Raw genomic sequence first — 27,529 nt, 5'->3', positions numbered from 1 at the left:
ACTCCTCCCTAGTCATTTCTACGTATGTATGTATGTATGTATGTATGTATGTATGTATGTATAAAACTTTCACATTATAGAATTATATCTATAATATAATTATAGATATATATATATCTATCTCTATACAACTTATATATAATATAATAATATAATATAAAAGAGTTCTGGGAAAGTTGAATGAATGGAACTTATCTTTTTAAAAGGTGGATAGTATGACACTTTCTTAAAATCTTATTTCTAAGATCCACCATAATATTATCAAAAGGAATTGCAAATCAGTTTTTTGCTTGATAGGTCATACCTAGAAACATAATTAAAGGTGGGCAAATTTGGGTACAAGCCAAGAGTGAGAGAAGAAAAAAAATGTTGATGAAAGATGGATGCAAAGTAGCTTTCTTAATTTCTTTTTTATTGCGAACATGAAATAAACTCTACAATTTGTTTTTAACTTTTTTTAAAAAATCCCATTTATATCCCGCCCTTCTCCGAAGACTCAGGGCGGCTTACAATTTAAAGCACAAACCAATGTGCTTAGCAATAGCCTTCATTCTATGTATATGCCTGCTTATTAGGGCTTTCGGGGCCCCCCAAGCGGCATTATTAAAAAGTTAACTTATTGCCCCCAACAATCTGGGTCCTCATTGTTTTTAACTTTAGAGTTTGGGTTAGTTTGTGTTAATTTATATTATCATGTGTAGGTTTATTCTTTGGTTGTACCAAGTTACTAAATGAAGTCAGCCAATCTTTACTGCTGAATATGTAATGTGGTATCGTTACACTCTTAATTTTTCAAAACGTACAGTCACAACTTCAACATTTGTGGCAGTTGTCAAGATTAAAAACTACATTGTATTTTACTAAGAATAGTACTAAAATAGTTTCAATCATCCAGTTTTCTTCATAAACTATAAAGAAAATGTGTTAAATTATGTGTGCCTTTCTAGATACTTATATCTGAAAATTGGAAAACTTTTTTTTCATAAAGAGAACAGCTCATTCTTATCCCAAGATATTATTTAGTGAAACATCTGAAAAGAACACATTCTAGAGTTTCTATGGAGATTCTCATTATCTAGGTCATGGTTGTCCTAAGTGTGCTTTCCAAAAGGCAACTGGACTTTCTTGGTTTTTTTATCCTTTGAAAACATTTTGCTTCTCATTGAATGTTCTTCAGTCCAGAACTAAAGACACTTTTTGGATAAGAAGCAAAATGTTTTCAAGCAAAAAAATAAAGTCCAGGTGACTTTTAAAAAGCATATTTGGGACACATTCTAAAGTGTTTTTTAAGTAATGAAAAAGAAAAAAATGCCATTTTCTGTCCTCAGCATAACTGCTCCCCCCAAAAAAATATAAATCAACAATTTCTAAAGAAAAGGGGAAATGATTGGTGCTTAGAACTCTCAAAGCTTTCAAAATTAAGATGTACAATTTCACTGAAGCAATAAAGATTATTTAGTTGTGCCTTGAGATGAATATTTCAGTTAGAAAAGATACCAATGCTTCTATTTTGTGTAGTGATGTTAGTTCGGTTAACATAGTAATTAGGTGTTGAAATGATTAGATGGCACTAAAAGATGAATGTTGAATCAACTTACTGGAATTGATGATCCTTAATATGTTATATAATATTTATAATATTTGAAAATTAAACATTTGAATAAGAGGTGACTTAAAAAAACTGGGATACAACTTACAGCCTATCTTTTGTAAAGAAAAATGTTAATTTTAGTAACTGAGCAACATTAATACTTCTCAACATATTAACTGTACTTTTCCGTATAAAGACAAAAAAAATCTCTTAGTCAAGAGCATATCTAGAGAAACATCTATACCATAACCAACTTACAGCTGATCCTGCAGTTCCACAATGATGTACTCAAGTTGTTCCTTTTCTATTTTATGGGCCAGATTCATAGATTCTATCTTCTGTTGCAATGCCTTCTTCTGAGAGATGGATTCAGCCAGCTGAGTCTCTCTGAGTCGCACTAGTTCTTCTAGATAACCCTAGAAACACATGTCTTTCATGAACTTTTAGTTTTAAAAGTACTTTGACGATATGTTTGCTTTGATACCAGGGCTGGATGATATATAACATAAAAAATAATAATTCAAATGGACTATATCACTGTTTACATTTTAATTGCAGATATTGAAGTTATTTGCTAGTTACATACATAGTTTCTTTGTCTATTTAAGGCCTAGATAGCCATATGAATAGTATGTATGCACTGATAATCTGACTGTCTTCTTAGGCCTTAGGAGAAGGTGATCATTGATCTTATTTTATTGTTCATTGTGTACACTGTAAGCCATCCAGAATAATTTGCAAACAGGTAGCATTTAAATTTCAAGAAATAAATGGGAGGGATGCTTAATTTCCCTCTCAGCTGAAACTCAAGAATATCAGTTATAGAAAACTAAAGCAGAACTAAAAATAAGGCATAACAGCACTTACAACTGAGAGAAATTTACAGATGCCCATCTAAAACCTTATTGTAAGAGTATTATTATCTCTCTCCAGTCTTTTATATGAGTTAATTAACAAGCTTACTGATAGAGGTTCAAAAATGCCAAAGAACAGAAAATAGTAGAGATCTGCAAGTATCCCTCAGAAATTGTCTATAATATTGAAACAGTCCCTGTAGAACAAAGGCAACTATCTTTGAGAATAGAAGTTTCACTACAAAGTAAAAAAAGTGAAGCACACTCAGTAGGAAAAACTTTTGGTATATTTTTTATAAACTAGAAAAAGAATACCACTTTAGGGAGAAATTAAATTGCTGAATTGTGATCAATAATTATGACTTTTACTGTATTTTTGTCTATATATTTAATAAAAACTGAGATACTTCATATTTCCTGTATACATGCCTCTTCCCTATATCACAAAGGCACGCTTTCAAAAGCACAATACAAATTTGCAAGATAGAGCATAATTTTTTTATCTCTGCTATCAATGATTAAAGACTTTACTGAAAAACAAATTTAGCAAGTTTTGCTTGTGCTTTTTCTTGCTTTCAGAGCAAGAGATTGAATTTGAAGGAAAAAAAAGATGGAAGAAAAAGAACAACTTCTGGCTGCATCTCAGCTTCAATAGATGCAATAAGTTAAGGAATATTATCTAACCAAGCAGCAGGTCTTGTGTGGCCAAAAACAGTTTTTCTATTATCAGAACTATAGCTAACTAATAAATACATACAATAAAAATGCATAAAATAAATAATATTTTTCATTTTTTAAGAATATTTTTAAAATTAAATCTTTTAATTGTTATTGTAATAATTGTAATATACCAAATATATTCAGCCAATTAATGTTTACCTTTTGTTCCAGAGTAAGGTGGTATTTCTGTTCAACCCGTTTGCACTTGTTGTACCAGCTATTCTCATCCATGCTGAAAGGAGGACCAATGTTTTCGGGAGTACTGCTTTCACTACCACTACTGCCCAGTGTTCTTAGCTCTTCCTCATCACTACTGATGCTGTCAGAACTGAGAAATCAAACTCAAAAGCTAAGAACAATAACTTACAAAATTTAAATGGAAAAAACTGAATGAAATTTCTTCTCCCCATTGTTGAGTCCAATTCTGCCTCTATGACTCCTGTTTCTAGTAACTGCTATCAGGCAGATTATGTAAAATCTAACAGATGTTAGATTTTACATACCTTCCAGTACTCTAAGATAGTGTTGAAAGAAAAAAAGAAATACTACCGTATATACTTGAGTATAAGCCGACTCGAGTATAAGCCGAGACCCCCAATTTCACCCCCAAAAACTGGAAAAAGTTATTGACTCGAGTATAAGCCGATCCGCCGTTCTGCAAGCCTCTGCCGCCAGCAGAGGCTCGATCCGCCATTTTGCAAGCCTGAATACACAGGAATACCCTGTGTGGCCGCGGCTCGTCGGCAGGTCTCCGTTCCTCCTGCCGACCTTTGGGGAGGTTTGGGCGCCTCCCCAAACCTCGGCAGGTCTCCGTTCCTCCTGCCGACCTTTGGGGAGGTTTGGGCGCCTCCCCAAACCTCCCCAAACCTCGGCAGGTCTCCGTTCCTCCTGCCGACCTTTGGGGAGGTTTGGGCGCCTCCCCAAGCCTCCCCAAACCTCGGCAGGTCTCCGTTCTTCCTGCCGACCTTTGGGGAGGTTTGGGCGCCTCCCCAAACCTCGGCAGGTCTCCGTTCCTCCGCGCAGACCTGCCGACCTTTGGGGAGGTTTGGGCGCCTCCCCAAACCTCCCCAAACCTCGGCAGGTCTCCGTTCCTGTTTGGGGAGGTTTGGGCGCCTCCCCAAACCTCGGCAGGTCTCCGTTCCTCCGCGCAGACCTGCCGACGTTTGGGGAGGTTTGGGGAGGCGCCCAAACCTCCCCAAAGGTCGGCAGGAAGAACGGAGACCTGCCGAGGTTTGGGGAGGTTTGGGGAGGCGCCCAAACCTCCCCAAACAGGAACGGAGACCTGCCGAGGTTTGGGGAGGTTTGGGGAGGCGCCCAAACCTCCCCAAACGTCGGCAGGTCTGTGCGGAGGAACGGAGACCTGCCGAGGTTTGGGGAGGCGCCCAAACCTCCCCAAACGTCGGCAGGTCTGCGCGGAGGAACGGAGACCTGCCGAGGTTTGGGGAGGCGCCCAAACCTCCCCAAAGGTCGGCAGGTCTGCGCGGAGGAACGGAGACCTGCCGAGGTTTGGGGAGGTTTGGGGAGGCGCCCAAACCTCCCCAAACAGGAACGGAGACCTGCCGAGGTTTGGGGACGTTTGGGGAGGCGCCCAAACCTCCCCAAAGGTCGGCAGGTCTGCGCGGAGGAACGGAGACCTGCCGAGGTTTGGGGAGGTTTGGGGAGGCGCCCAAACCTCCCCAAACAGGAACGGAGACCTGCCGAGGTTTGGGGAGGTTTGGGGAGGCGCCCAAACCTCCCCAAAGGTCGGCAGGTCTGCGCGGAGGAACGGAGACCTGCCGAGGTTTGGGGAGGTTTGGGGAGGCGCCCAAACCTCCCCAAACAGGAACGGAGACCTGCCGAGGTTTGGGGACGTTTGGGGAGGCGCCCAAACCTCCCCAAAGGTCGGCAGGTCTGCGCGGAGGAACGGAGACCTGCCGAGGTTTGGGGAGGTTTGGGGAGGCGCCCAAACCTGCCCAAACAGGAACGGAGACCTGCCGAGGTTTGGGGACGTTTGGGGAGGCGCCCAAACCTCCCCAAAGGTCGGCAGGTCTGCGCGGAGGAACGGAGACCTGCCGAGGTTTGGGGAGGTTTGGGGAGGTGCCCAAACCTCCCCAAACAGGAACGGAGACCTGCCGAGGTTTGGGGAGGTTTGGGGAGGCGCCCAAACCTCCCCAAACGTCGGCAGGTCTGCGCGGAGGAACGGAGACCTGCCGAGGTTTGGGGAGGTTTGGGGAGGCGCCCAAACCTCCCCAAAGGTCGGCAGGTCTGCGCGGAGGAACGGAGACCTGCCGAGGTTTGGGGAGGTTTGGGGAGGCGCCCAAACCTCCCCAAACAGGAACGGAGACCTGCCGAGGTTTGGGGACGTTTGGGGAGGCGCCCAAACCTCCCCAAAGGTCGGCAGGTCTGCGCGGAGAAACGGAGACCTGCCGAGGTTTGGGGAGGTTTGGGGAGGCGCCCAAACCTCCCCAAACAGGAACGGAGACCTGCCGAGGTTTGGGGAGGTTTGGGGAGGCGCCCAAACCTCCCCAAAGGTCGGCAGGTCTGCGCGGAGGAACGGAGACCTGCCGAGGTTTGGGGAGGTTTGGGGAGGCGCCCAAACCTCCCCAAACAGGAACGGAGACCTGCCGAGGTTTGGGGACGTTTGGGGAGGCGCCCAAACCTCCCCAAAGGTCGGCAGGTCTGCGCGGAGGAATGGAGACCTGCCGAGGTTTGGGGAGGTTTGGGGAGGCGCCCAAACCTCCCCAAACAGGAACGGAGACCTGCCGAGGTTTGGGGACGTTTGGGGAGGCGCCCAAACCTCCCCAAAGGTCGGCAGGTCTGCGCGGAGGAACGGAGACCTGCCGAGGTTTGGGGAGGTTTGGGGAGGCGCCCAAACCTCCCCAAAGGTCGGCAGGAAGAACGGAGACCTGCCGAGGTTTGGGGAGGTTTGGGGAGGCGCCCAAACCTCCCCAAACAGGAACGGAGACCTGCCAAGGTTTGGGGAGGTTTGGGGAGGCGCCCAAACCTCCCCAAACGTCGGCAGGTCTGCGCGGAGGAACGGAGACCTGCCGAGGTTTGGGGAGGCGCCCAAACCTCCCCAAAGGTCGGCAGGAGGAACGGAGACCTGCCGAGGTTTGGGGAGGTTTGGGGAGGCGCCCAAACCTCCCCAAAGGTCGGCAGGAGGAACGGAGACCTGCCGAGGTTTGGGGAGGCGCCCAAACCTCCCCAAAGGTCGGCAGGAGGAACGGAGACCTGCCGAGGTTTGGGGAGGTTTGGGGAGGCGCCCAAACCTCCCCAAACGTCGGCAGGTCTGCGCGGAGGAACGGAGACCTGCCGAGGTTTGGGGAGGCGCCCAAACCTCCCCAAACGTCGGCAAGTCTCCGTTCCTCCGCGCCCTGCCTGCCTGCTTCTTTCCGCTGCGGAAAGAAGCAGGCAGGCAAGGCGCGGAGTTTGGGGAGGTGCGCGCGCACCTCCCCAAACCTCCCCAAACTTCGGCAGGTCTCGGACGGCGGTGGCTTGGGAGAGGTGCGGGCGATCCCGGAAGCACCAAAGCCTCGGCCGCGCACAAGTCCTCGGTAAGTTTTTTTGTTGACTGGAGTATAAGCCGAAGTGGAATTTTTCAGCCCAAAAAGTGGGCTGAAAAATTCGGCTTATACTCAAGTATATACGGTACTTTAATCCCAGTATAGCTAAAGATGGTTTAAGCTTGTTCACATATTTCTGTCATGTAAGTGTAAGGTGTAAGGACATCATTCTATGATCCAGAACAGATTCTCATATTGTGCAGATTCTGGATGCTTCCCTTTATTTACAACTTGTATATAATTATCACTCCCTATATCTTCTTTCACTATATCTATGATCAATGTATCACTTTTCTTTCTAACTTCTGTCAACTTGTTTACTATATTAAACTAAGCATGTTTAGCAGTTTTATTCAGGTAAAGTTGGGTTCCATTACTATTCATGCAAAGCTTGCTCTTTTTGTATGTAAAAGATATATATCCTAAAATAAATCAAGTTTTTTATTCATTTTAGCTTAGTAGCTCAAGTAAATATTTTCTTCTATAGTAATTTAAGTAAAGGAAAACATATTTATGTGATCATAAAATAGAAAAATGGAAAATAGAGAAAGAGCTCTTACAGTTTTGCCTGCTACATATTAAGAAAGAAGCACTCTATATCATACATAACACATGCTGGTCTTACAGCGTGTCCTTGCATGCGGTTTATCCTTGCAAAGAATGTCTCTTGTTTATCTACAGAATTGGTGAAAAAACCTAATTTACACTTATAACAAATACAATGGCCACAGGGAAATGTCTATGAGGAGGCAGTCCTTCAACCACTGTATTCTATGGCTGGCCACGAGAAAATAATTCATTTGTCATACATGCCATATTCCAATAAAAACATTTTCAATGGCATTTGGAACTCCTCTTTCATTCTTTCCCTTCCCAGTATCATGAACTATTGAGAACAATATGTGAAATAAAAATAATACGAAAATATATTATTATTATTTTTAAAGCACAAACAGATACCTTTGGGTAAATTTCAGATATGGTGTATAATCTACTACAGCTGGATAGTTGCCATCCAAAGCTTCACCTTTGAGGCAGAAGCTGACATAGAATGAGAAATCAGAAATTAAGAACATTAAAACATATTGATATTGAATAATCTCAGCACATAATTCATTTTTTTCACATAATCAATGCAAAAGATATGTAAGAACAAGTTTTAACATGAAAAAATTCAACTTTAAATGTAGATTCTTACATATCCACCATTTCACCAGCAATTGACATGTCATTCTGGGGTTTTTAAAAAACACCTTTTCCAAGTATTATTATTATATGATTTTATATGTACTGAAGCAGAATTCATACAAAGTTTTGAGGAACGCAAAAGGATCTATCTCCTTATCACTAAGTAGCCACAGCATATATAAAACAAAGTGCCTTTTAATCTCAGATTGAAATCTTCATACAGAATAATTTTAAAATGTAATTATAATGTATAATGCTCTACATGAACAAGCATTGGGTGAGATCTAGAAAGATAAGCAGGATCAGAATTGATTGATGATGGACAGGAGACAATCAGGAAATACCAGAACTATAGGTTAGATATAGAAATAATTAACAAAATTCTAGAAGAAATAAATGGAAAACTAGTTTTGTGATATTACCCAGAATAAAGCATGGATTTGTCTATATCATCATAAGCAGTCAAGCTTAACTTGCAGAAAATTTTACTTCTATCAAATAAATAAATATTTTTTTAAAAATGACATTTTGACAAAACCTATAATGAGTTAATTGAAAATCAACCTTTTACTAAATAAAATGATTTAATTTCACTTTCACAAGAATGCATACCTGAAATCAATAGCATTGAGACCGAGCAGCATACCAGCTAGCATGTTCGCTTCTTCTCCCAATACAATTGCTCCATCTTCATAGAATCTTCTACAAAAATATTAAATTATAATTATTATATTCTCAATTATTTAAATAACATGCCAATTACCCAAATTATTGATGGTAGTTAATGCCAACAGCTACCACATTTTAATTTATATTGTTAAGAAAACTATTAATTTGTACAGTAATTTAAGTGACCTGTTCTACTTATACATATCAAGGATGCTATGGAAGCATTTGGATTTCACGTATTTAAGGGCCTATTTGTAAATAATAAATTATTCAGAATAAAGATGTCTGCATATTTTTATGATAAAACTTAACCATTACATACTTTCTTGAAAATATCAGGCTGCTACTGGGATAGAAAAGAACTATTTTTAAAATCATAACTAAAAAATATTGTAGACATTGTTATTCAGAGAGTAAGAACAGCGCTGCCTGCTTGATCAGGCCAATAGCCATCTTAGTGTTGCATTTTCCTTTTCACATAAGCCTACAGATGCCTCTATAGTTGCTTGTGGAAAGCGACATCTCTCCCACCATTATTCACTGCCACTGGTATTGAAGGTCCAAACAGAGTCTTCAAGACCAATAAGCGTGATAACCCTGTTCTCCATGAATTAATCTACTTCCATTTAAAGCCATTAAATTTGGTAGTAACATCATGTCTTGTGATAATGAATTCTACAAATTCATTTTGTGATCTGTAAAGAAGTGTTTGCTTTTTTTCCCCTAATAGCTTCATTGAATGGCTTCTTGTTCTACTACTTTCTCCTTACCATTATGCTGAAACTGTTGAGTTCATGGAATATGAAGTAATTCATATTTGTTATTTGTTATAAATGTTTAACAAAGGATTTAAAGTGCTTGTAATGTATTGGGCCTGTTTTACTTGAACTGTACCACGTGGGTTTTGAATGCTGTTGAGATTGCTTAATCAGGGAGTTGGGTAACGGTCGCCGGCTCCTCAGACAGGCAGTCTCCATTGGTTGGCTCTAAGGCGGCAATAGGCTCCTTCAAACCTATTGGCCACTGCCTAGTGGCCAGAGTATAAATAGCTGCAATAGAATTCATTGCAGCATTGAGACACGCTTCACGTCTGTGCCAATTCACCGATTTAGAAGAAAGGCTTCGAGACTGACTGGTCTGTGGACTTCGGAGCAGAGAGTTGCAGCAGAAACTCTTCGCCAAAGAGACTCTCTTGCTCCAGGAAGCCTTGAAAGAGATCATGGTGGATGAAGCCACCGACAGGGCCGTGAAAGCCATGTGTCCCACCAAAAGCACTCAACACGAGGAGGCCTTTCACCACGAGGACGCCGAACTTACAGAAGACATTGACAGCAACCATGAAGTGGACAAGCTTCAAGGGCACAACGACCAACAATGGCACAACAACCAACAACAAAGGACTTCTTACAAGGCAATTCCCTTCTCTCGGTGTCCGGGTTGTGGCGGCTGCCACTACTGCATGGACTGCAGGTTCCGGACAGCCACATGTCGGGCCTGCAGGAAGACCGGCCACATCGCTTCAGTCTGCAGAGGTTGACGGACTGCCAATTGGACATTCCGATCAGGAGAGGTACCGGGGCCCTAGGGCAATTTAGCGTAGGATTTTGCTCCAGTCACCGGAGCATTTGCCACACACGAGCTCACTGCCCTCTTAAGCCCAAATTCTGACTTCAGGTCAAGCTTGCAGGATGGAACTGGACACTGAGTCAGCCGTGTCCATCATTTCACTCGAAACCGTCCATTTTGTCTGCAACCGCAGCAAGAGGTGGGCCAAGCTTAGGCCATCCAACATTATCCTGACCGACTTCCAGAACTCTCGAGTCGCTGTCAAGGGCGAGGCCACACTGGCCATCAAGTTCAAGGGGTTTTCAGGGCCTCTGGACGTTATTGTAGTAGAGCGTCAGCGAATGAGCTTGATAGGGCTTGATTGGTTTGATGCCCTGGGCATCCAGGTCACCGGAACCCACCGAACACAAACGGCGAACTTAGCGTCAGTATACGAGGAGTTTGCAGATGTTTTTGACATGAGCCTTGGAACGTACAAGGGCCCTCCGATAGCCTTTAAACTTGATCCTACCGTAATGCCTATCAGGATCAAACCCTGCAGAGTGCCATTTGCGCTAAAACATAAGATAGATGCTGAGCTGGATAAACTAGTTGAACAGGGGTACTACAGCCACGTAGATGGGGGTGAATGGGAAACCCCAATTGTCACTCCACTTAAAGCCAACGGGGAAGTCAGGATTTGCGCTGATTACAAGTGCACCATTAATCGGGCACTTAAGCAGCATGCGCACCCAGTGCCAGTCGTTAGCCACATCTTGGCATCACTGCAAGGGGGTACGGTTTTTGCGAAGTTATTTTGCACAGGCTCATCAGCAGCTACCTGTGGACGAGGCCACAGCCGCTGCACAAACCATTGTGACACACAGGGGGGCTTTTCAAGGTGTTATGGAGCGTATGCTCAAGGGCATTCCAGGGGTCTACCCCTACATTGCCGGTGAGTCCACTGAGGTGCTTGGAAGGAGGCTCAAGGCCATCATTCAATGGTTCATTGAAGCAGGCCTTAAACTTAGAAAGAATAAGTGTAGCATAGGGGTCCCCTCAACTGAGTTCCTGGGTTTCCGTATTGATGCTGAAGGCATCCACCCTGCTGAGTCCAAGCTGAAGGCCATTCAGCTGGCACCTAGCCCCAGGTCCAAAGGATTGCTTTAGGCATTCCTGGGCCTCCTTAATTTTTACTGTGCGTTCCTTCCTAACAAAGCCACAGTGGCAGAAAACACCCCATGGAACTGGACCAGGGTTCACGAAAGCAGTTTTAAGGCAGTAAAGTTACTACTATCTTCCAATTCAGTGCTCACTCACTTTAAAGAATCATTGCCTGTATGCCTAGCGTGTGACACATCCCCATATGGAGTGGGGGCTGTTTTAAGTCATTTGGAAAGTGATGGAACTCAAGTCCCAATTGCCTATTACTCAAGGACATTGTCCTCTGCTGAGCGCAATTACGCACAAATTGACAAAGAGGCCTTGGCCATTGTAGCCGAGGTGAAGAAATTCCATGATTACTTGTATGGCAGGGAATTCACGGTCTTCACAGACCATAAGCCACTGTTGGGGTTATTTACTACAGATAGGCAGACACTCCAAATTCTGTCCCCGAGAATGTTGAGATGGTCCATCTTCTTGTCAGCCTACAGCTTCAGGCTGGTTCACAAACCTGGCAAAGACATGGGCCACGCAGACGACCTTAGCCGGTTGCCATTGCCACAGATACAGCCAGATCGGGCTCCAGCAGCTCGCATTTTGTCCATTCAGGATTTGCCTGAGTTTCCCCTCCATGCTAGGGATTTGGCTGCAGAAACTGCTGCAGACAAGGTTTTAAGCAGGGTGCTATCCTGGATTCACACAGGGTGGCTCAAAAACAGTCCTGGGCCCGAGTTCCAGAGCTACTTCACACATAGACACGAGCTTTGTTGTATTTTATGGGGGAGCAGGATCATTGTCCCCAGTTCATTAAGAGATAGGGTACTTCAATCTTTGCATGGGACATCCGGGCATCGTCCGGATGAAAGCATTGGCACGAAGCTACCTATGGTGGCCTGGGATAAGGCTATCGGGGCTCAAGTACACAGGTGTTACACATGTCAACAGTCCAGGCCAGAAATGACACACGCTCTTGTCCACAGATGGGAGGAGACACATAATCCTTGGTCAAGGATTCACATGGACTTCGTTGGGCCCTTTCAGGGACAGCAATTTTTGATAGTGGTCGACAGCCACTCTAAATGGCTGGAAGTTATTCCAATCGCAAGTATGACTACTGCTAGGACCATCCAGGTTCTTACGAAGCTTTTTGCAACACATGGGCTGCCGAACGTTGTAGTATCCGATAACAGGGCCCAGTTCACAGTGGCAGAGTTTCAAGCCTTCTTGAGGACTAACCTCATAAGGCATGCTACATCGGCTCCCTTTCACCCCTCAACTAACGGGCAGGCCGAACAGATGGTGCTCACCACAAAGGAGTCACTCAAGCGCATAGTGACTGAGGATTGGCACCACAGGCTGGCTGATTTTTTGCTTTGCCAGCACACTACGCCTTGCACAGCAACAGGCAAGAGCCCAGCAGAGCTTCTCTGGGGATGAAGACTCATCACTAACCTGGACAGGCTGCATCCAGACAGGGTGGCAGCAGACACCTCTCACACAAAGCCTCCAAGGGGGTTGCAAGTGGGTGATGGAGTGTGGGCCCGAAACTATGGGCATGGGAACTTGTGGGTGCCAGGTAAAATTGCTAAAGGTGCGGCCCCCCTCTCGTATGAGGTGGCTCTGGATGGTGGGTGAGTCATTCGCCACCATATTGATCAGCTGCGGAAGTGGTTCCCAGAACGGCCACAAAGCGAGGATCCGCTCCTAGAGCCATTAATTGGCAGCCAAGTGGGGCAATTCACATGCCCTGAGGACTCTAGCAGTCAGTACAACAGGGAGGTGGTCATAGATGGGCAAAGCCCAGGAGTGCAACATGGGTCCCCTGACAGGAAAAGTCAACCCGATCAAGACAGCCGCTGTGCTGACTCTGCTCCAACTATGGACTCTGGTTTGGGCCGACCTGGAATGGCCAGCCAGAGGGACTCAAGAGTCTGACTCTCGTGGACTCATGAGTCCTGGTCTACCCAGCCCGGCAGGCAAGCTGGAAGACTGAGAGTTGCCTGGATCTCCCAGGCGATATGCAAGGTCACGTAAGCCTCCAGCTTATTTGCAGGATTTTGTTCTAAAGTAATTGCTTTATTGTAAGTGCTTGTATAACTACTGTACTTTATCTCCTGTTCAGGAAAAGTATCTGTACTACTGCAAATATTTTACACTGCTGTACTTCATTCTCAACTATTGTTTTATTATTATGTGTGTACATTCTAGGGGGGAGGGGTGTAATGTATTGGGCTTGTTTTACTTGAACTGTACCACGTGGGTTTTGAATGCTGTTGAGATTGCTTAATCAGGGAGTTGGATAACGGTCGCTGGCTCCTCAGACAGGCGGTCTCCAGGACCACCATTGGTTGGCTCTAAGGCGGCAATAGGCTCCTTCAAACCTATTGGCTGCCGCCTAGTGGCCATAGTATAAATAGCTGCGTAGAAGCCTTGATTAACAGTTCAGTTCCTGCATTCAATAAAGTATGTTCCTGCCTGAACTCTCTTGCCTCATCTCCTGCTTGCTGCAAAGAACCCAGTACACAACAGTGCTGTTACTGGCTTTCTGGACATTTATGTTTAAATCTCCCAATTTAGGATATATGTTTGATTATTTAACTTAAGGAATCATTGATTCATTCTAATTTCTTGTACAAAACTAGGATTAGACAGTAGCATCCAAGAATCTGATGATTTCAACAAAATTACAGAATAAGTGTTTCAGTATAACCTTTACACTTTACATAAATGTACTATATGCAATAATACAAATAAAAAAAGGGACAAAGATTGCATAATGAATCTTTCTCCTGAAAGCCAACAGTCATAAGTAAATATACTACCAAGTGCAATGACAAAATATTTTAAATAACATACGAAGGTTTAACCCTGTATATTAATACATACATGCTTTCACCTTACTTACTTCCATGCAAGTTATCATTTCCTGACTAAATTTGATAAAGAATAAGAATTGGGAATTTGAAATAGTAGTTGTAAAGTATCATAGAAAACATAAAATCTACTTTATTTAACAAAATATTTAATACCTGGTTGTTTTGAAGTCCCTCAAAGCTGCCGAAATATATTCAGACAAATGTTTTTCCATAAGTGCTACTCTAATCCAAGCCCTTCCCTGAAATCCAAAAGTCATGACATAAATATTATTAAACAGAAATCTGGTCCAGTCATTCAATCTCTGAAACCCAAACAGAATAACAAAGTTATACTTCATCCTCCTCATATTTATTCATAGTCACAATGGCTTGACTTTTATTGTAATTGCCAAATTTCCACTATTTTGTTTACTTTTATACAGATTTCTATATAGAATTATGTATAGAAAATATATTCTGTATAGAAAATATATTCACATATCTATTTCAAATCAGGCAAATGGAACAACTTGCCTCTAGAAGTTGTGAGTGCTCCAAAATTGGAAGTTTTTATGAAGAGATTGGGCAATCATTTGTCTGAAATGGTATAGAGCAGGGGTAGGCAATCTTGGCTCTTTTATGACTCATGGACTTCAACTCCCAGAATTCCTGAGCCAGCATACCTGAGTTTTTCTGAAGCATAGCTGGCTCAGGAATTCTGGGAGTTGAAGTCCATGAGTCATAAAAGAGCCAAGGTCGCCTACCCCAGGTATAGAGTTTCCTGCTTGAGCAGGGAGTTGGACTAGAAGAATGTCCCTTCCAATTCTGTTATTCTATTATTCTGTCATTCTGAGGCAGATATTTGAATGAAATATTAGAATAGATTGTATCATTCAGAGAATAGAGAACATATTTTAAAACTTATTTTTATGTTTTATTTCATTACAGAACTAACAAGAAAAAGATAGACGTTAACATAATGTATTATCAAAATTAATAATCATAATAATAAAAAAGAAAAGTGGAGGTGGGGAAATCAAAAATATAACACATGTATACCCTTAATCAAACTAGTCAAAAGTCTTCACTACAAGAAAACATAAGTTACTCTTGGTTTCAATATACCCAATTGAAAGCTAGGTGGAAGCTGGATCAGAAGGTTGGCATCACAACTATAGATGAAAACTTAGTAAAACAAATTAGAGATTTAAATTGTGCACATATAAAGAGGGTTTATTCTTGTAACTTTCGTCAGATGATCAAAAATGGAAAAATTGTACTTAAATTCCTTGAATGTCTGATCACACTTGGCCAATAAAGAATTCTATTCTATTCTATTCTATTCTATTCTATTCTATTCTATTCTATTCTATTCTATTCTATTCTATTCTATTCTATTCTATTCTATTCTATTCTATTCTATTCTATTCTAATTCCTATTCTAAATTTAACAATACAAAACACATAGCAAGAGGAATGTTAAAACTCTCACCCTAGCTCTTGAAGAGGCAACATTTTCCATATTCTCAATGCTACAGATGCAGTTATATGAGACCTTGCGACAAGCCACCTTAATATAATCCCAGAAGGTTCGAGGGCTTTCATACCCAAACCAAGTGATTTGACCTAAAAAATCAGGGAATAGATGATTAATCACTAAAATATAGTGTGTGCATATGATAAAATATTTATAAATGATATGCTGTGATTCTTTGAAGAATTATAAAAAAACTAGATGTATAAAACAACTGCCTTTAAACAACATTGAAATCTCCAACTTTGGGGTGTTAATAAGAATTTAGAATTTTGAAATTATGATAAATCACTCTTAACAAATGGAATATTGTGGGAACACCAGCCATGTACAAGAAAGCAAATTGTTAGACTGCCACATTCCTCAAGATTCTCAAGAGTATTTTTATGGTTTTGATTTGCTTGTGGGCACACTACTAAAGACAGCATTAGTCCATAGCTTACTATTATTTTTATTTTCTAATAATTTTTCAAAACTTGTTAGCAACCTAAATATGTTTATCTGGCAATAGAATTTTAACTTCAATGTAAAGACTAATTGAAAATCCTAGAATTTATAATACAGATATAATAATTATGCCAACCTAAATCACATTATATTTATAAAAATAAAGTATATTCTAGAAGTTGGTCTTTTCCACAAAACATATAAATCAGATTTTATGTACCTTTGAGCCGATGGCTTAGAATTTGTTCCAAAATAGCTGCAAAATTATTGAATTCAGGATAGGAATCATCAATAGTTTCAAAGCATGAACGGTCAATCAGTGTCTTGATAGAAAACCTACAAAAATTAGCATAATTTTTATACACACACACACACACATATAATACAAACAAAATATAACATTAAAAAAGGTTGGGGATAAAGTGGATAAAGGTGAAAAGTGACACATTTATAAGAAAGGTGACCTATGATTTTTCAAATATAATAATAAAATACAACAATCTCTGTCTAAGTTTAAATGTTTTAAGCATAAACAACCTTTTAAATAGTGGCATTTAATATTTTAAAAATGCAATATTGATTATTCTTAGTTTTAGTTGAACTAATCTAATACTCAAATCTCAACATCAAAACATCAAAAATCTCAGTGCTCAGTTTCTAAAAACAAACGGATCAAGATTAAACAAAAGTGAAGATTATTATTTTTTTTGCATGGTTGTAGTAAGATTGTTTTTGCCCTATTGTAAGCTAAAATGTATTTTCAGAGCTGTATAATTTTTTATTAAAATATTTACACTACTGTAAAGATATGAAATGTTTTAAGCTAGAATTGTTTGAAATTAAAGCTTTTCATCATATTGATTGGAAATATGATTAGGTTAGTCTGGGTACCAAATAATTTCCAAGTGATATATAAGAGTATATATATATTGATTCCTATAGAACTTACAGTATTTCTATCCTTTATTTCATTCATAATCTATAATACTGACTTTTATTTTATCATAATGAAAAAAATGAAAATAAGAATGAATGAAACTCCAGAGACTTTCAAGTGTTTGCACCTTCTACTTATTAAACGTGCTATATGAAAAACCTATTTCAAATTTAAATTGTTTTTCTAAAGTCACACCTGGCACCAAGACATACTCATGAATAGATATGAATAGGATTGCCCAGTATTTTTCCTATTGGCCTAGGTCAGGAGTCGCCAACCTTAAACACACAAAGAACCACATGGACCTGTTTCCCAGAGAAAAGAAAAGAAATAGACGCTACTGTGCATGATCTCTCCCTCCCTCTCTCCCTCTCTTTCTCTCCATTCCTCTCTCCCCCCCTCTCTCTCCCTCTCTCCAATCTTCTGCTCACCTGGCTGTTCTCCAACAAGCTGACACACATTCTTATTGGGCTGACTCTCCTGCCCTTGGTCTGCCAGTCCTTTTCCCCCACTCAGAGTGTGTGTGTGTGTGTGTGTGTGTGTGTGTGTGTGTGAGAGAGAGAGAGAGAGAGAGAGAGAGAGAGAGAGAACACGTATGTGAGAGAGGTTCTGCTTTCTGCTGCTTCCTGCAGAGCCGCAGCAAAGGCACGAGCCCCACCCAATAATCTTGTCAGCTTGTTGGAGAACAGCGTGAGGCCACTCTCTTTTTTACACACACACACACACACACACACACACACACACGAGAGAGAGAGAGAGAGAGAGAGAGAGAGAGAGAGAGAGAGAGAGAGAGAGAGAGAGAGAGAGAGAGAGAGAGGCGCGCAAGTGCCTTTCTCTGTCTCTCTCTCTCTGCAAATGGCAGAGGACGACTGGGAACCGCAGGAGAAGGCTGAAAGAGCCATGGCCTAGGTTTACTACATTATGCAGAAAAATTTATATTCTTTTGAAATGTTAAAAGTTTATGAAGTTTTAAATTTTTTGCATTGCTATAGAAATATGACCTAAAATGTGATTCATTCTTCACACCTTAAGATAAAGAAAATCAAATTTTAAAAAATCAAAGTATTCACTTTCATCATGAAAAATATACTTGTTCATTGATTTATTTTATGAACAATTTTGCTGAAAATGACCCACAGTGAGATATTTATTTGCAGTAACTGTACATAAATATTTCTGCTAACCTTTGATCAGTTCTCCAAAGCAGTTTGAAAGAATTGTGGCCCTTTTCATCTCATAGAACAGCTTATGGTTTTCCTTGCATGTACTCCTCACTTCAGATCTTTCCATAATATTTCTATAGAATTAAAGTTAGGACTTTGACTTTTGGTGATAAGACTTGCCTACTTTTCACTGTCTTTTGAGCTTCAATTTAGACATTTGCCCGGACATTTTACTGCAGAATTTAGTTCCATCAGTGATGGCAAACTGTCATGGTCCAGAGCCTGCAAAACAGACTCAAACCATGATACTGTCACCACCATATTTCACATATGAGATAAGGTTCTTATGCTAAAATGCACTATTTTCATTCAAGCCAAAAAGTTCTATTTTGTATTATCCATCCACAAAACACTCTTCCATATAGCTCCTTAGACATTACCCTGGAATTTTTGAGACCTCCTAGAGGATAATACACCTCACTCTTGGTATGATCATGTTTCTTTGACCATTCCTGAAGAGGGTAACTATGGAGTTGAATTCTTTATCTGCCTGATAATGAACTGGTGGAAATCAAAATCATTGAATTTCATTTTGTTAGATAGTGCCCAGTGTTCGAGTCTGTCCAGATCCTTCTGTATCTTAAGCCTATCTTCTGGAGTATTGGCTATTGGTGTCGTCTGCAAATTTGATGAGTTCCCCATCTATCCCCTCATCCAAATCATTAATGAAGATATTGAAGAGCACTGGGCCCAGAACAGAGCCCTGGGGCACCCCACTACACACTTCCTTCCATGTAGATGTGGTTCCATTGAGGACCACACGCTGAGTACGGCCTGTCAGCCAGCTACGAATCCATCTGGTGGTAATGCTATCTAATCCACATTTTCCTATCTTGTCAAGTATTACCGGTAAGTTATGTTCTACTTTATCAAATGCCTTACTGAAGTCCAAGTAAATTATATCCACAGCATTTCTCTGGTCCACTAATTTTGTCACTTTGTCAAAGAATAAAATAAGATTTGTCTGGCATGATCTGTTTTTGACAAACCCATGCTGGCTTTTGGTTATGACTTGGTTTGCCTCTAGGTGTTCACAGATTCATTGCTTGATTATCTTTTCCAGACTCTTCTCAGGTATTGAGGTCAGTCTGATAGGTCTGTAGTTTTCTGGATCTATTTTTTTTCTTTTTTGAAATTAACCATGATACTCTTGCTCATCTCAGGATTTATTTACTACTATTTGTAGTTTCTTACTGAAGATATTTTCAATAAGATATTTTCAAGGAAGTATATTAGTAAAATAAAAACAAAATTTAAATAATCCAGATTCTTTCCATACAACTAATAGGAATAGATGACTTTATGGGAACAAAGCATAAAGTATTATCTTCATTTGCCCATCTTCTTTCGCTTTTTTTCCTTCCTTCCTTCTTTCCATCCTTACCACTTTCTACAGAGGGGCGATCAAGAGCATCTTGTCATACAACATCACAGTCTGGTTTGGAAGCATCATTGCTTCAGACAGGAAGGCGGTGCAGAGTGGTGAGGATGGCTGAAAAAATTATTGGCAGTTCCCTCCCTTCCATCCAGGACATAGCATATAAGCATTGCTTGAGCAGGGTACTCAAGATTGTCTAGGACTCTACAATCCTCTTCATGACCTGTTTTCCTTGTTACCTTCTGTGACAAGTATGGTATGGTATCTGAAGCAGAACATCCAGATTCATTCACAGTTTTGTTCCATACAGTATTAACCTTGTGAACTCTAAAGCTTCTCTTTCTGTTATGTATTCAAAATGGACAGTGATTAATATTTATATGCTATTTATATGTAAGGGTGTAGGTCTATACACATATTGTTTAGAGTACGTTTAAATGTGTGTTACATATGTGTACACTTTGAGAGCAAGCAACTAAATTTCATTTTTAATGTGCCATTGTGCCCACAGTAAAAAATGACAATAAATGTTATCTATTAATCAACCAATCACCTTCCTTCCTTCCTTCCTTCCCTTTCCACAATGTAAAGGGGAAGGAAAAAGGAGAAATAGCTTCATTTTGTCATACAACAATAAATCATAAAGTGGACTTGAATATGAAATATATTATTGGAAATGGCATATAATTTACAAGGATCTCTTATAACAAGTTTCTAAAGCTCGGAGGTAAATTGAGAGTATTCAAAAACTGAAGGAAGATATATTAATTATGCCACTATTTTATACCTCTAATTTAAATAGTATGTGAATATACTATTTCATCTCTACAAATTCCATGTACAAACGACCATACCAGATATCTACCAAATTTAACAGGTAAGGTTAAATTAGTACATTACTTTATCAAAATAAATATGTTTTGGCAAAACAGACATTTTTTTCAGTACTTAGCAGCCAGATAGCAAACTTTTAGAAACAAAAATGGAAGCAACCATATGATATATATAAGAACTGTAGCAATTAACTGTGAAATTACTAGAATATAGTATAGGTAAAATATTAACATACTTCAATGGCTAAAGATTACATACAAATTTGAAAATTAAAGTATTTTATTACAGTTGTCTTCCCACTCAACCATACAGTTGCAAGAAAAAGTATGTGAACCCTTTGGGATTACGTGAAGTTTTGCATGAATTGGCCATAAAATGCACTCTAAACGTCATGTAAGTCACAACAATAGAAAAACACAGTCTGTTTAAAATAATACTACACAAACATTAGCTGTTGTCATGTTTTAATTGAACATAAGATGGAAACATTCACAGTGCAGGGTGAAAAAAGTATGTGAACCCCTAGCCCAGGGGTCTTCAAACTTGGCCCTTTTATGAGTTCTGGACTTCAACTCCCAGAATTCCTCAGCCAGGCATGCTGGCTGAGGAATTCTGGGAGTTGAAGTCCACAAGTCATAAAAGAGCCAAGTTTGAAGACCCCTGCCCTAGCCTAACGACTTCTCCAAGAGCTAATTGGAGCCAGGAATGAGCCAACCTTGACTCCAATCAGTGTGATGATATTGGATGTGTTGCTGACCTCTGTCCTGCCCTTTAAAAACACACACCTGTTTTGGGTTTACTGGTCTCAAGAAGCACTGTCTGATGTGAACCATGCCTCGCAGAAAAGAGCTCTCAGAAGACCTACGATCAAGAATTGTTGACTTGCATGAAGCTGGAAAGGGTTACAAAAGTATCTCCAAAAGCCTTGATGTTCATGTGTCCACGGTAAGACAGACTGTCTACAAATGGAGAAAGTTTAGCACTGTTGCTACTCTCCCTAGGAGTGGTCATCCTGTAAAAATGACTGCAAGAGCACAGCGCATAATGCTTAATGAGGTAAAGAAGAATTCTAGAGTGTCAGCTAAAGACCTACAGAAATCTCTGGTACATGCTAACATTTTTGTTGACACATCTACAATAAGGAAAACATTAAACAAGAATGGAGTACATGGGAGGACACCACGGAGGAAGCCATTGTTGTCCAAAAAAAATATTGCAGCACGTTTGCAAAAGAGCACCTGGATGTTCCACAGAACTACTGACAAAATATACTGTGGACAGATGAAACCAAAATTGAGTTGTTTGGGAAAAACACACAACACTATGTGTGGAGAAAAAAAGGCACAGCACACCAACATCAAAACCTCATCCCCACTGTAAAACATGGCGGAGGGAACATCATGGTTTGGGGCTGCTTTGCTGCCTCAGGGCCTGGACGGATTGTTGTCATTGATGGGAAAATGAATTCCATAGTTTATCAGGACATTTTGCAGGAAAACGTACGACCATCTGTCCGCCAACTGAAGCTCCGCAGAGGATGGGTGATGCAACAGGACAATGACCCAAAGCATACAAGTAATTCAACAAAACAATGGCTTCAACAGAACAGAATACGCCTTCTGGAGTGGCCCAGTCAGAGTCCTGACCTCAACCCGATTGAAATGCTGTGGCATGACCTTAAGAGAGCGATTCACACCAGACATCCCAAGAATATTGCTACACTGAAACAGTTTTGTGAAGAGGAGTGGTCCAAAATTACTCCGTTGTGCAGGTCTGATCTGCAACTACAGGAAACGTTTGGTTGAGGTTATTGCTGCCAAAGGAGGGTCAACCAGTTATTAAGTCCAAAGGTTCACATACTTTTTCCACCCTGCACTGTGAATGTTTCCATCTTATGTTCAATTAAAACATGGCAACAGCTGTTTGTGTAGTATTATTTTAAGCAGACTGTGTTTTTCTATTGTTGTGACTTACATGACGTTTAGAGCGCATTTTATGGCCAATTCATGCAAAACTCCACGTAATCCCAAAGGGTTCACATACTTTTTCTTGCAACTGTATCAAATTTTGTACAGTATTAAGGCAACTTAATACTGAAATTTGCTTTTCAACATTTTGGTATTTTTCCTAAACATAACTTTCTCCTAGCTTTTACCCTAACACTGAAAGTAAGTTTATTATTCTTCCCTAAAGTACATACTGCATAATAATCTACATATTTTATTTCTGCATATCAAAAGCATCATAATGCTAAGTGAACCAGCTAAACGGAGTAAATAAAGCTTTACAAAGAATATATGCTGTCAGATACGGCCTTTATTATGCAATCACCATGCCTGGATTTTTTCAGGCAATCCAGGCAGTATTATCTTTTATTTTTAACCAGGAACAGTGCGCTTTTTGTAAGAAAAAAGGTGTTGGAACTCACATCTTGTTAATCTTTTATTTAAAAAATTATATATTTAATTCTTAGCAGAACCGGTGCTTGAGAAGTATTTTTTTTTTAATTTTTAAACTTGGGGTCACACTTTTACACTAAATTTTTTAAAAAGATTTTCAATTCACCAACAATTTTTTAAAATAAGAAATTATTTACCTTTTGCATGTAGTCAATTACTGTACACATACCCACACGTCAGTTGTGTAACAAAACATAACAGTCACTGCCCGCAGTAAGCACTCAGTGCGCGACCACACAACCAATTACAAGCTGAGCAGCACTATCACAAGTAGTGTGGACAAAGTACGCATGCATCAGACTCGACACACAAGCAGCCTGCATCCACCATTTTAATGATTTTGCCGCCAACCTGCTACACTCAACAGGGAGATTCAGGTCCATGTGGACCAAACATCAAATTTTCAAAAGTTACTTTTAAAACGTGGAAAAATCCATTGAAAAAAGGTGCCGGAACTCCGTTCCGGTGAGTTCTATGACAAAAAAAGCACTGACCAGGCATATATTTTTCCATTAATTATTGTACTGCTTCTCTAAAGAAAATCCATTAAATAGGTGTAATTGGAATAGATCTGCAATAGCTTTTAAATCATAGTACTGTTCTAAAAGGTCTCTGCCTGGAAGCGCTCAGGAAATAGTGATAGTAATATTGGGAAAATGAGATACTTAGAAGTAGCTGATAAAGAAAATATCCATCACTATGAGAAACAGAGCTTGATGATGAAAACAAGGGCCTATGTGTTGTTAGGATTTCTAGTTAAATGCTATAACATTCATGACATATATCATTGTCACTAGAAACTATGCTATTCATTTTTACCTTCATCACAGAAAATACTCTGTGCCATCCATTTTGTCTTGCTTTAAATGGAGGCTTTTATCTCTCCATCTCAAATAAATGTCAGCCTTACTTTATACAGAAAATAAACCAAGGATGCATCAAGCTGTATTTGCATAATATCCTCATAAATGGTTATTTATTCAATCAACTTTTTCAGTTACACTAGATTACCATAATAAACCTGGATTCGTAGATTCAGTGATGAGAAGTACAAGGCAAATGCTGTTTTTTTCTGAGTAATGGAAATTCATCACCAGTATAATTATTTTAATAATAATCTACAAAAGTTTAGCCTCTTTTCTGGATTACTACTGGACTCAGGATTTAGCATCCTAGCATGCTACAATGGCAACACCTAAGGAATATGGAAACCTAAGCATTATTGGGCCTCATTAATACTAATGGGAGAGCACTAAGGAATCCCACAGTTCTACACTAAAAAGAAATATCGTACTGGAAAAAAGGAAAGGCAGGCCACCAGCTCATTGTTGCAATGAAAACTACATAATTAGATTTAAAATACAATGAGCTTCGCTACAGACTCCTAAGAAAAAAAACCTAATTGAGATATAACTACTTATAGTAACGCATGAGGCCCTTATTTTTAGTCAGCAGGACATATAGAAAAAAGATGATTTACTACAGGAATATTTCTGAAATGATATTTTGAGTATACAAAAACACAAGAGAAGAAAAACACAATAATGTTAACCAACATGACAAATTCTGGACATAAATCTTACTCCAATGCAAGAAAGTGGAATACTTGTCATTTTATCTGTTTTCAGATTTAAGAAGATATAAATGGGAAAGAATTGAGAGGCAGAATGAAGAAAGTGCAGTGGTAAAGAAGAGAAACAAGAAATTCCTTAGAAGAGTATACACAAAAGTTTTATAAAATTTGATTACCCCATTAGCATTTTTAACATTTGCAACAACGCTGCTTTCATAGCACATGGTGAATAACTCCTATGGCAAAAGCTGGAAAACATATTAGTAGCTAAAAAACCAGAAAGTTGCAAAATAATCATTCCAGTCACCAACAGGCAGTAATATTATGCATATTCACTTTACAGGAAAATCCTGACAACAGAACTCGGGATACACAAACTGCAGAAAACATGGACAGAATGGGATGCTCAGGCATTTTTCATGGCAGAAATGCATTAATACCTTTTTTCCAGGATGCATTTTTTAATCTCTCCATGTATTTTCGGGTGGTCACCCAACCAAGTATGAATTATGTTCAACTCAGCTGAGCTTTTCAAACACAAGTCAAGCTTCAGGGAATATATATACATACACATATTTACATATATGTAAGTGTATACCCATCCATCCACCCACTGATTTTGTGAGCTGGAAAGCTCACAGCCAGGGTTTGAGACCCAAGTGCCGTGAGATAGGGTAAGCTCCAGTTCTTTGCCCCAGCTCCTGCCCACCTAGCAGTTTGCAAGCATGTAAATGCATATACCAATTCACTGGGAAGTTAACAGTGTTCTGAAGGACAAATGACATGGGTTTTGTAATTTGTTAACTAACAAAGTTATTTTGTATTTTAATTTGATGTATTTTTTCTCTTTTAAAATACTGTTGGTTCATTACAGATTGGAATATAGGATAACTGTATGGATGGGTTAGGTAGCTTTTAACATTCCTAAATTGAAAAGATAAATCTTCAGATTGATTATTTTCTCTGTTCAGGTACAATACAGACAGGAATTTAGTAATAGCTTTTAACATTCTGAAATTGAAGAGATAAACAAGCTGAAGATAAGAAAAAGTTTGTTAGTACAAACTGGGGTCTGGTTTATCTCTTCAGTGAACTCCAAACAACTTTTTTCCTTACAATTTACGTCTCTTCTGATGTCAGGCCTCATTTAATGAATATGTGTGATGTTAGGGGATGCAAATGTGTAACATGGTTAACCACATGTAACTGATTTCCTATGCAAGGGGGAGGTTACTGTTATCCTATCCCACGGGTCGGCAACCCGCGGCTCCGGAGCCGCATGCGGCTCTTTGAGCCGTCTCCTTCGGCTCCCAGCCGCCTGGTGCGCGCGCACCTCTTCGAATGGGCAGTGGTGCGTGCGCACCTCTCCAAATGGAGAGTGGCACCGCCTGTTCCGAGAGGTGCACGCGCACCTTTCCGAAGGGCGGAGGTGCACGCGCACCTCTCCAAGCCGCCGCCGTCCCGTCCGGAGACCTGCCGCGTTCGTCAAACATTGACGAACACGGCAGCTGTGCAAACGGGTTGGCGGCGGTTTGGAGAGTGCGCGCGCACTCGCCAAACCGCCGCCATCCCGTCCGGAGACCTGCCGCGTTCATCAAACATTGACGAACACGGCAGCTGTGCAAACGGGATGGCGGCGGTTTGGAGAGTGCGCGCGCACTCGCCAAACTGCCGCCATCCCATCCAGAGACCTGCCGCGTTCATCAAACATTGACGAACACGGCAGCTGTGCAAATGGGATGGCGGCGGTTTGGAGAGTGCGCGCGCACCTCTCCCAAGCCGGCGCCGTCCGGAGACCTGCCGTTTGGGGAGGTTTGGGGAGGTGCGCGCGCACGTACGGTCGTTCGGAGAGGTGCGCGCGCATCTCTCGCAATGGGTAGCGGCGACGCTTCTTGGGAAAGCTGCCGCGGCCCGTCTGCAAAGCTGCCGCTTTCAGCAGCTTTGCAGATGGGCCACGGCAGCTTTCCCAAGAAGCGGGGTCGCTGCCCGTTCGCGCAGAGGTACGGAGACCTGCCGACGTTTGGGGAGGTTTGGGGAGGTGCGCGCGCACCTACGGTCGTTCGGAGAGGTGCGCGTGCATCTCTCGGAATGGGTAGCAGCGCCGCTTCTTGCGAAAGCTGCTGCGGCACGTTTGCAGGCTGCCGAAAGCGGCAGCTTTGCAGACGGGCCGTCGCCATCGTGCAACCGGGAACCGGTTCCATCACACATAAAAAAAAGGCAACCGTGCGTGTCCGTGCATGCGCAAGAAAAATCCGTTTTGCGCATGCGCAAAACATTTTTTTTGCATGCGCATGCATGGACGCACACACACGGCTCCCACTTTTTTATGTGTGATGGAACCGGTTCCCAGTGGCTCTTTTCCTTTTTCAGGTTGCAGACCCCTGTCCTATCCAATCAACTTTCCTCTTGGATGTTTCTTTGTTATGCTAACTATAAAAGGTGTTGTAAGCTAAAGATTGGGGTTCCCTCTTTAAATGAGAAGAATCCCTTTTGTCTGAATATTCTTATAAATTGTAATAAAATGATCTTCCTGTCTCAGTTTGTCTCATTAGAAAATATGCATGCTGAGGCACGAGCCTAAAAGAGTCATATTTAGCCATCAGTTCCCTCTGTATTATTGTGTTCATCTGGGTATATACACAGACACACACATAAACACTAGACCATAAGTATGAATTATGTTCAACTCTGCTTACCTTTTTCAACCAGAAGCAAACTTCAGGGAATATATATATCAATCAATTTTATTTACAGCTAAAAGGCCAAAAAGAAGGTAGGGGTGTTGGGTGTGTTTCTGTGTGTTTCTCTCTCTCTCTGTGTGTGCATATACATATACATACACAGAGAGAGAGAGATTCATTAATACGTCTGCAGCTAATGCCAAATGGAGCCAGACAGGGAGCCCAACTTACCTGCAGACGGTAATGAGATTCCGTCTCTCGACGGCTGCGTTGCGGGAATAAATGCTCTTCCTCCGAGAAGCAGCGTTGAGCCCCCCGAAGTTGAACGACGCCAT

General features: G+C 41.1%; 1 protein-coding gene across 1 annotated transcript; it reads right to left on the bottom strand.

Annotated features, from left to right (window-relative positions):
* Nucleotides 1–1,845: 1,845 nt before the first annotated feature.
* On the bottom strand, nt 1,846–27,529 carry RUNDC3B (RUN domain containing 3B; the record flags this gene model as incomplete). The annotated part of the gene is made up of 8 exons (XM_081343060.1): nt 1,846–2,007; nt 3,325–3,493; nt 7,668–7,748; nt 8,508–8,597; nt 14,303–14,388; nt 15,621–15,754; nt 16,330–16,445; nt 27,426–27,529. 8 exons carry the CDS (start codon nt 27,527–27,529, stop codon nt 1,846–1,848), a joined length of 942 nt encoding a protein of 313 aa, XP_081199186.1.

This window comes from Vipera berus (genome assembly GCF_964194415.1).
Source record: "Vipera berus genome assembly, chromosome: Z".
NCBI classification, from domain to species: Eukaryota; Metazoa; Chordata; class Lepidosauria; order Squamata; family Viperidae; genus Vipera; species Vipera berus.
The sequence above is the reverse complement of the archived record's forward strand: the minus strand, read 5'-3'. Positions and strand labels throughout refer to the sequence as shown.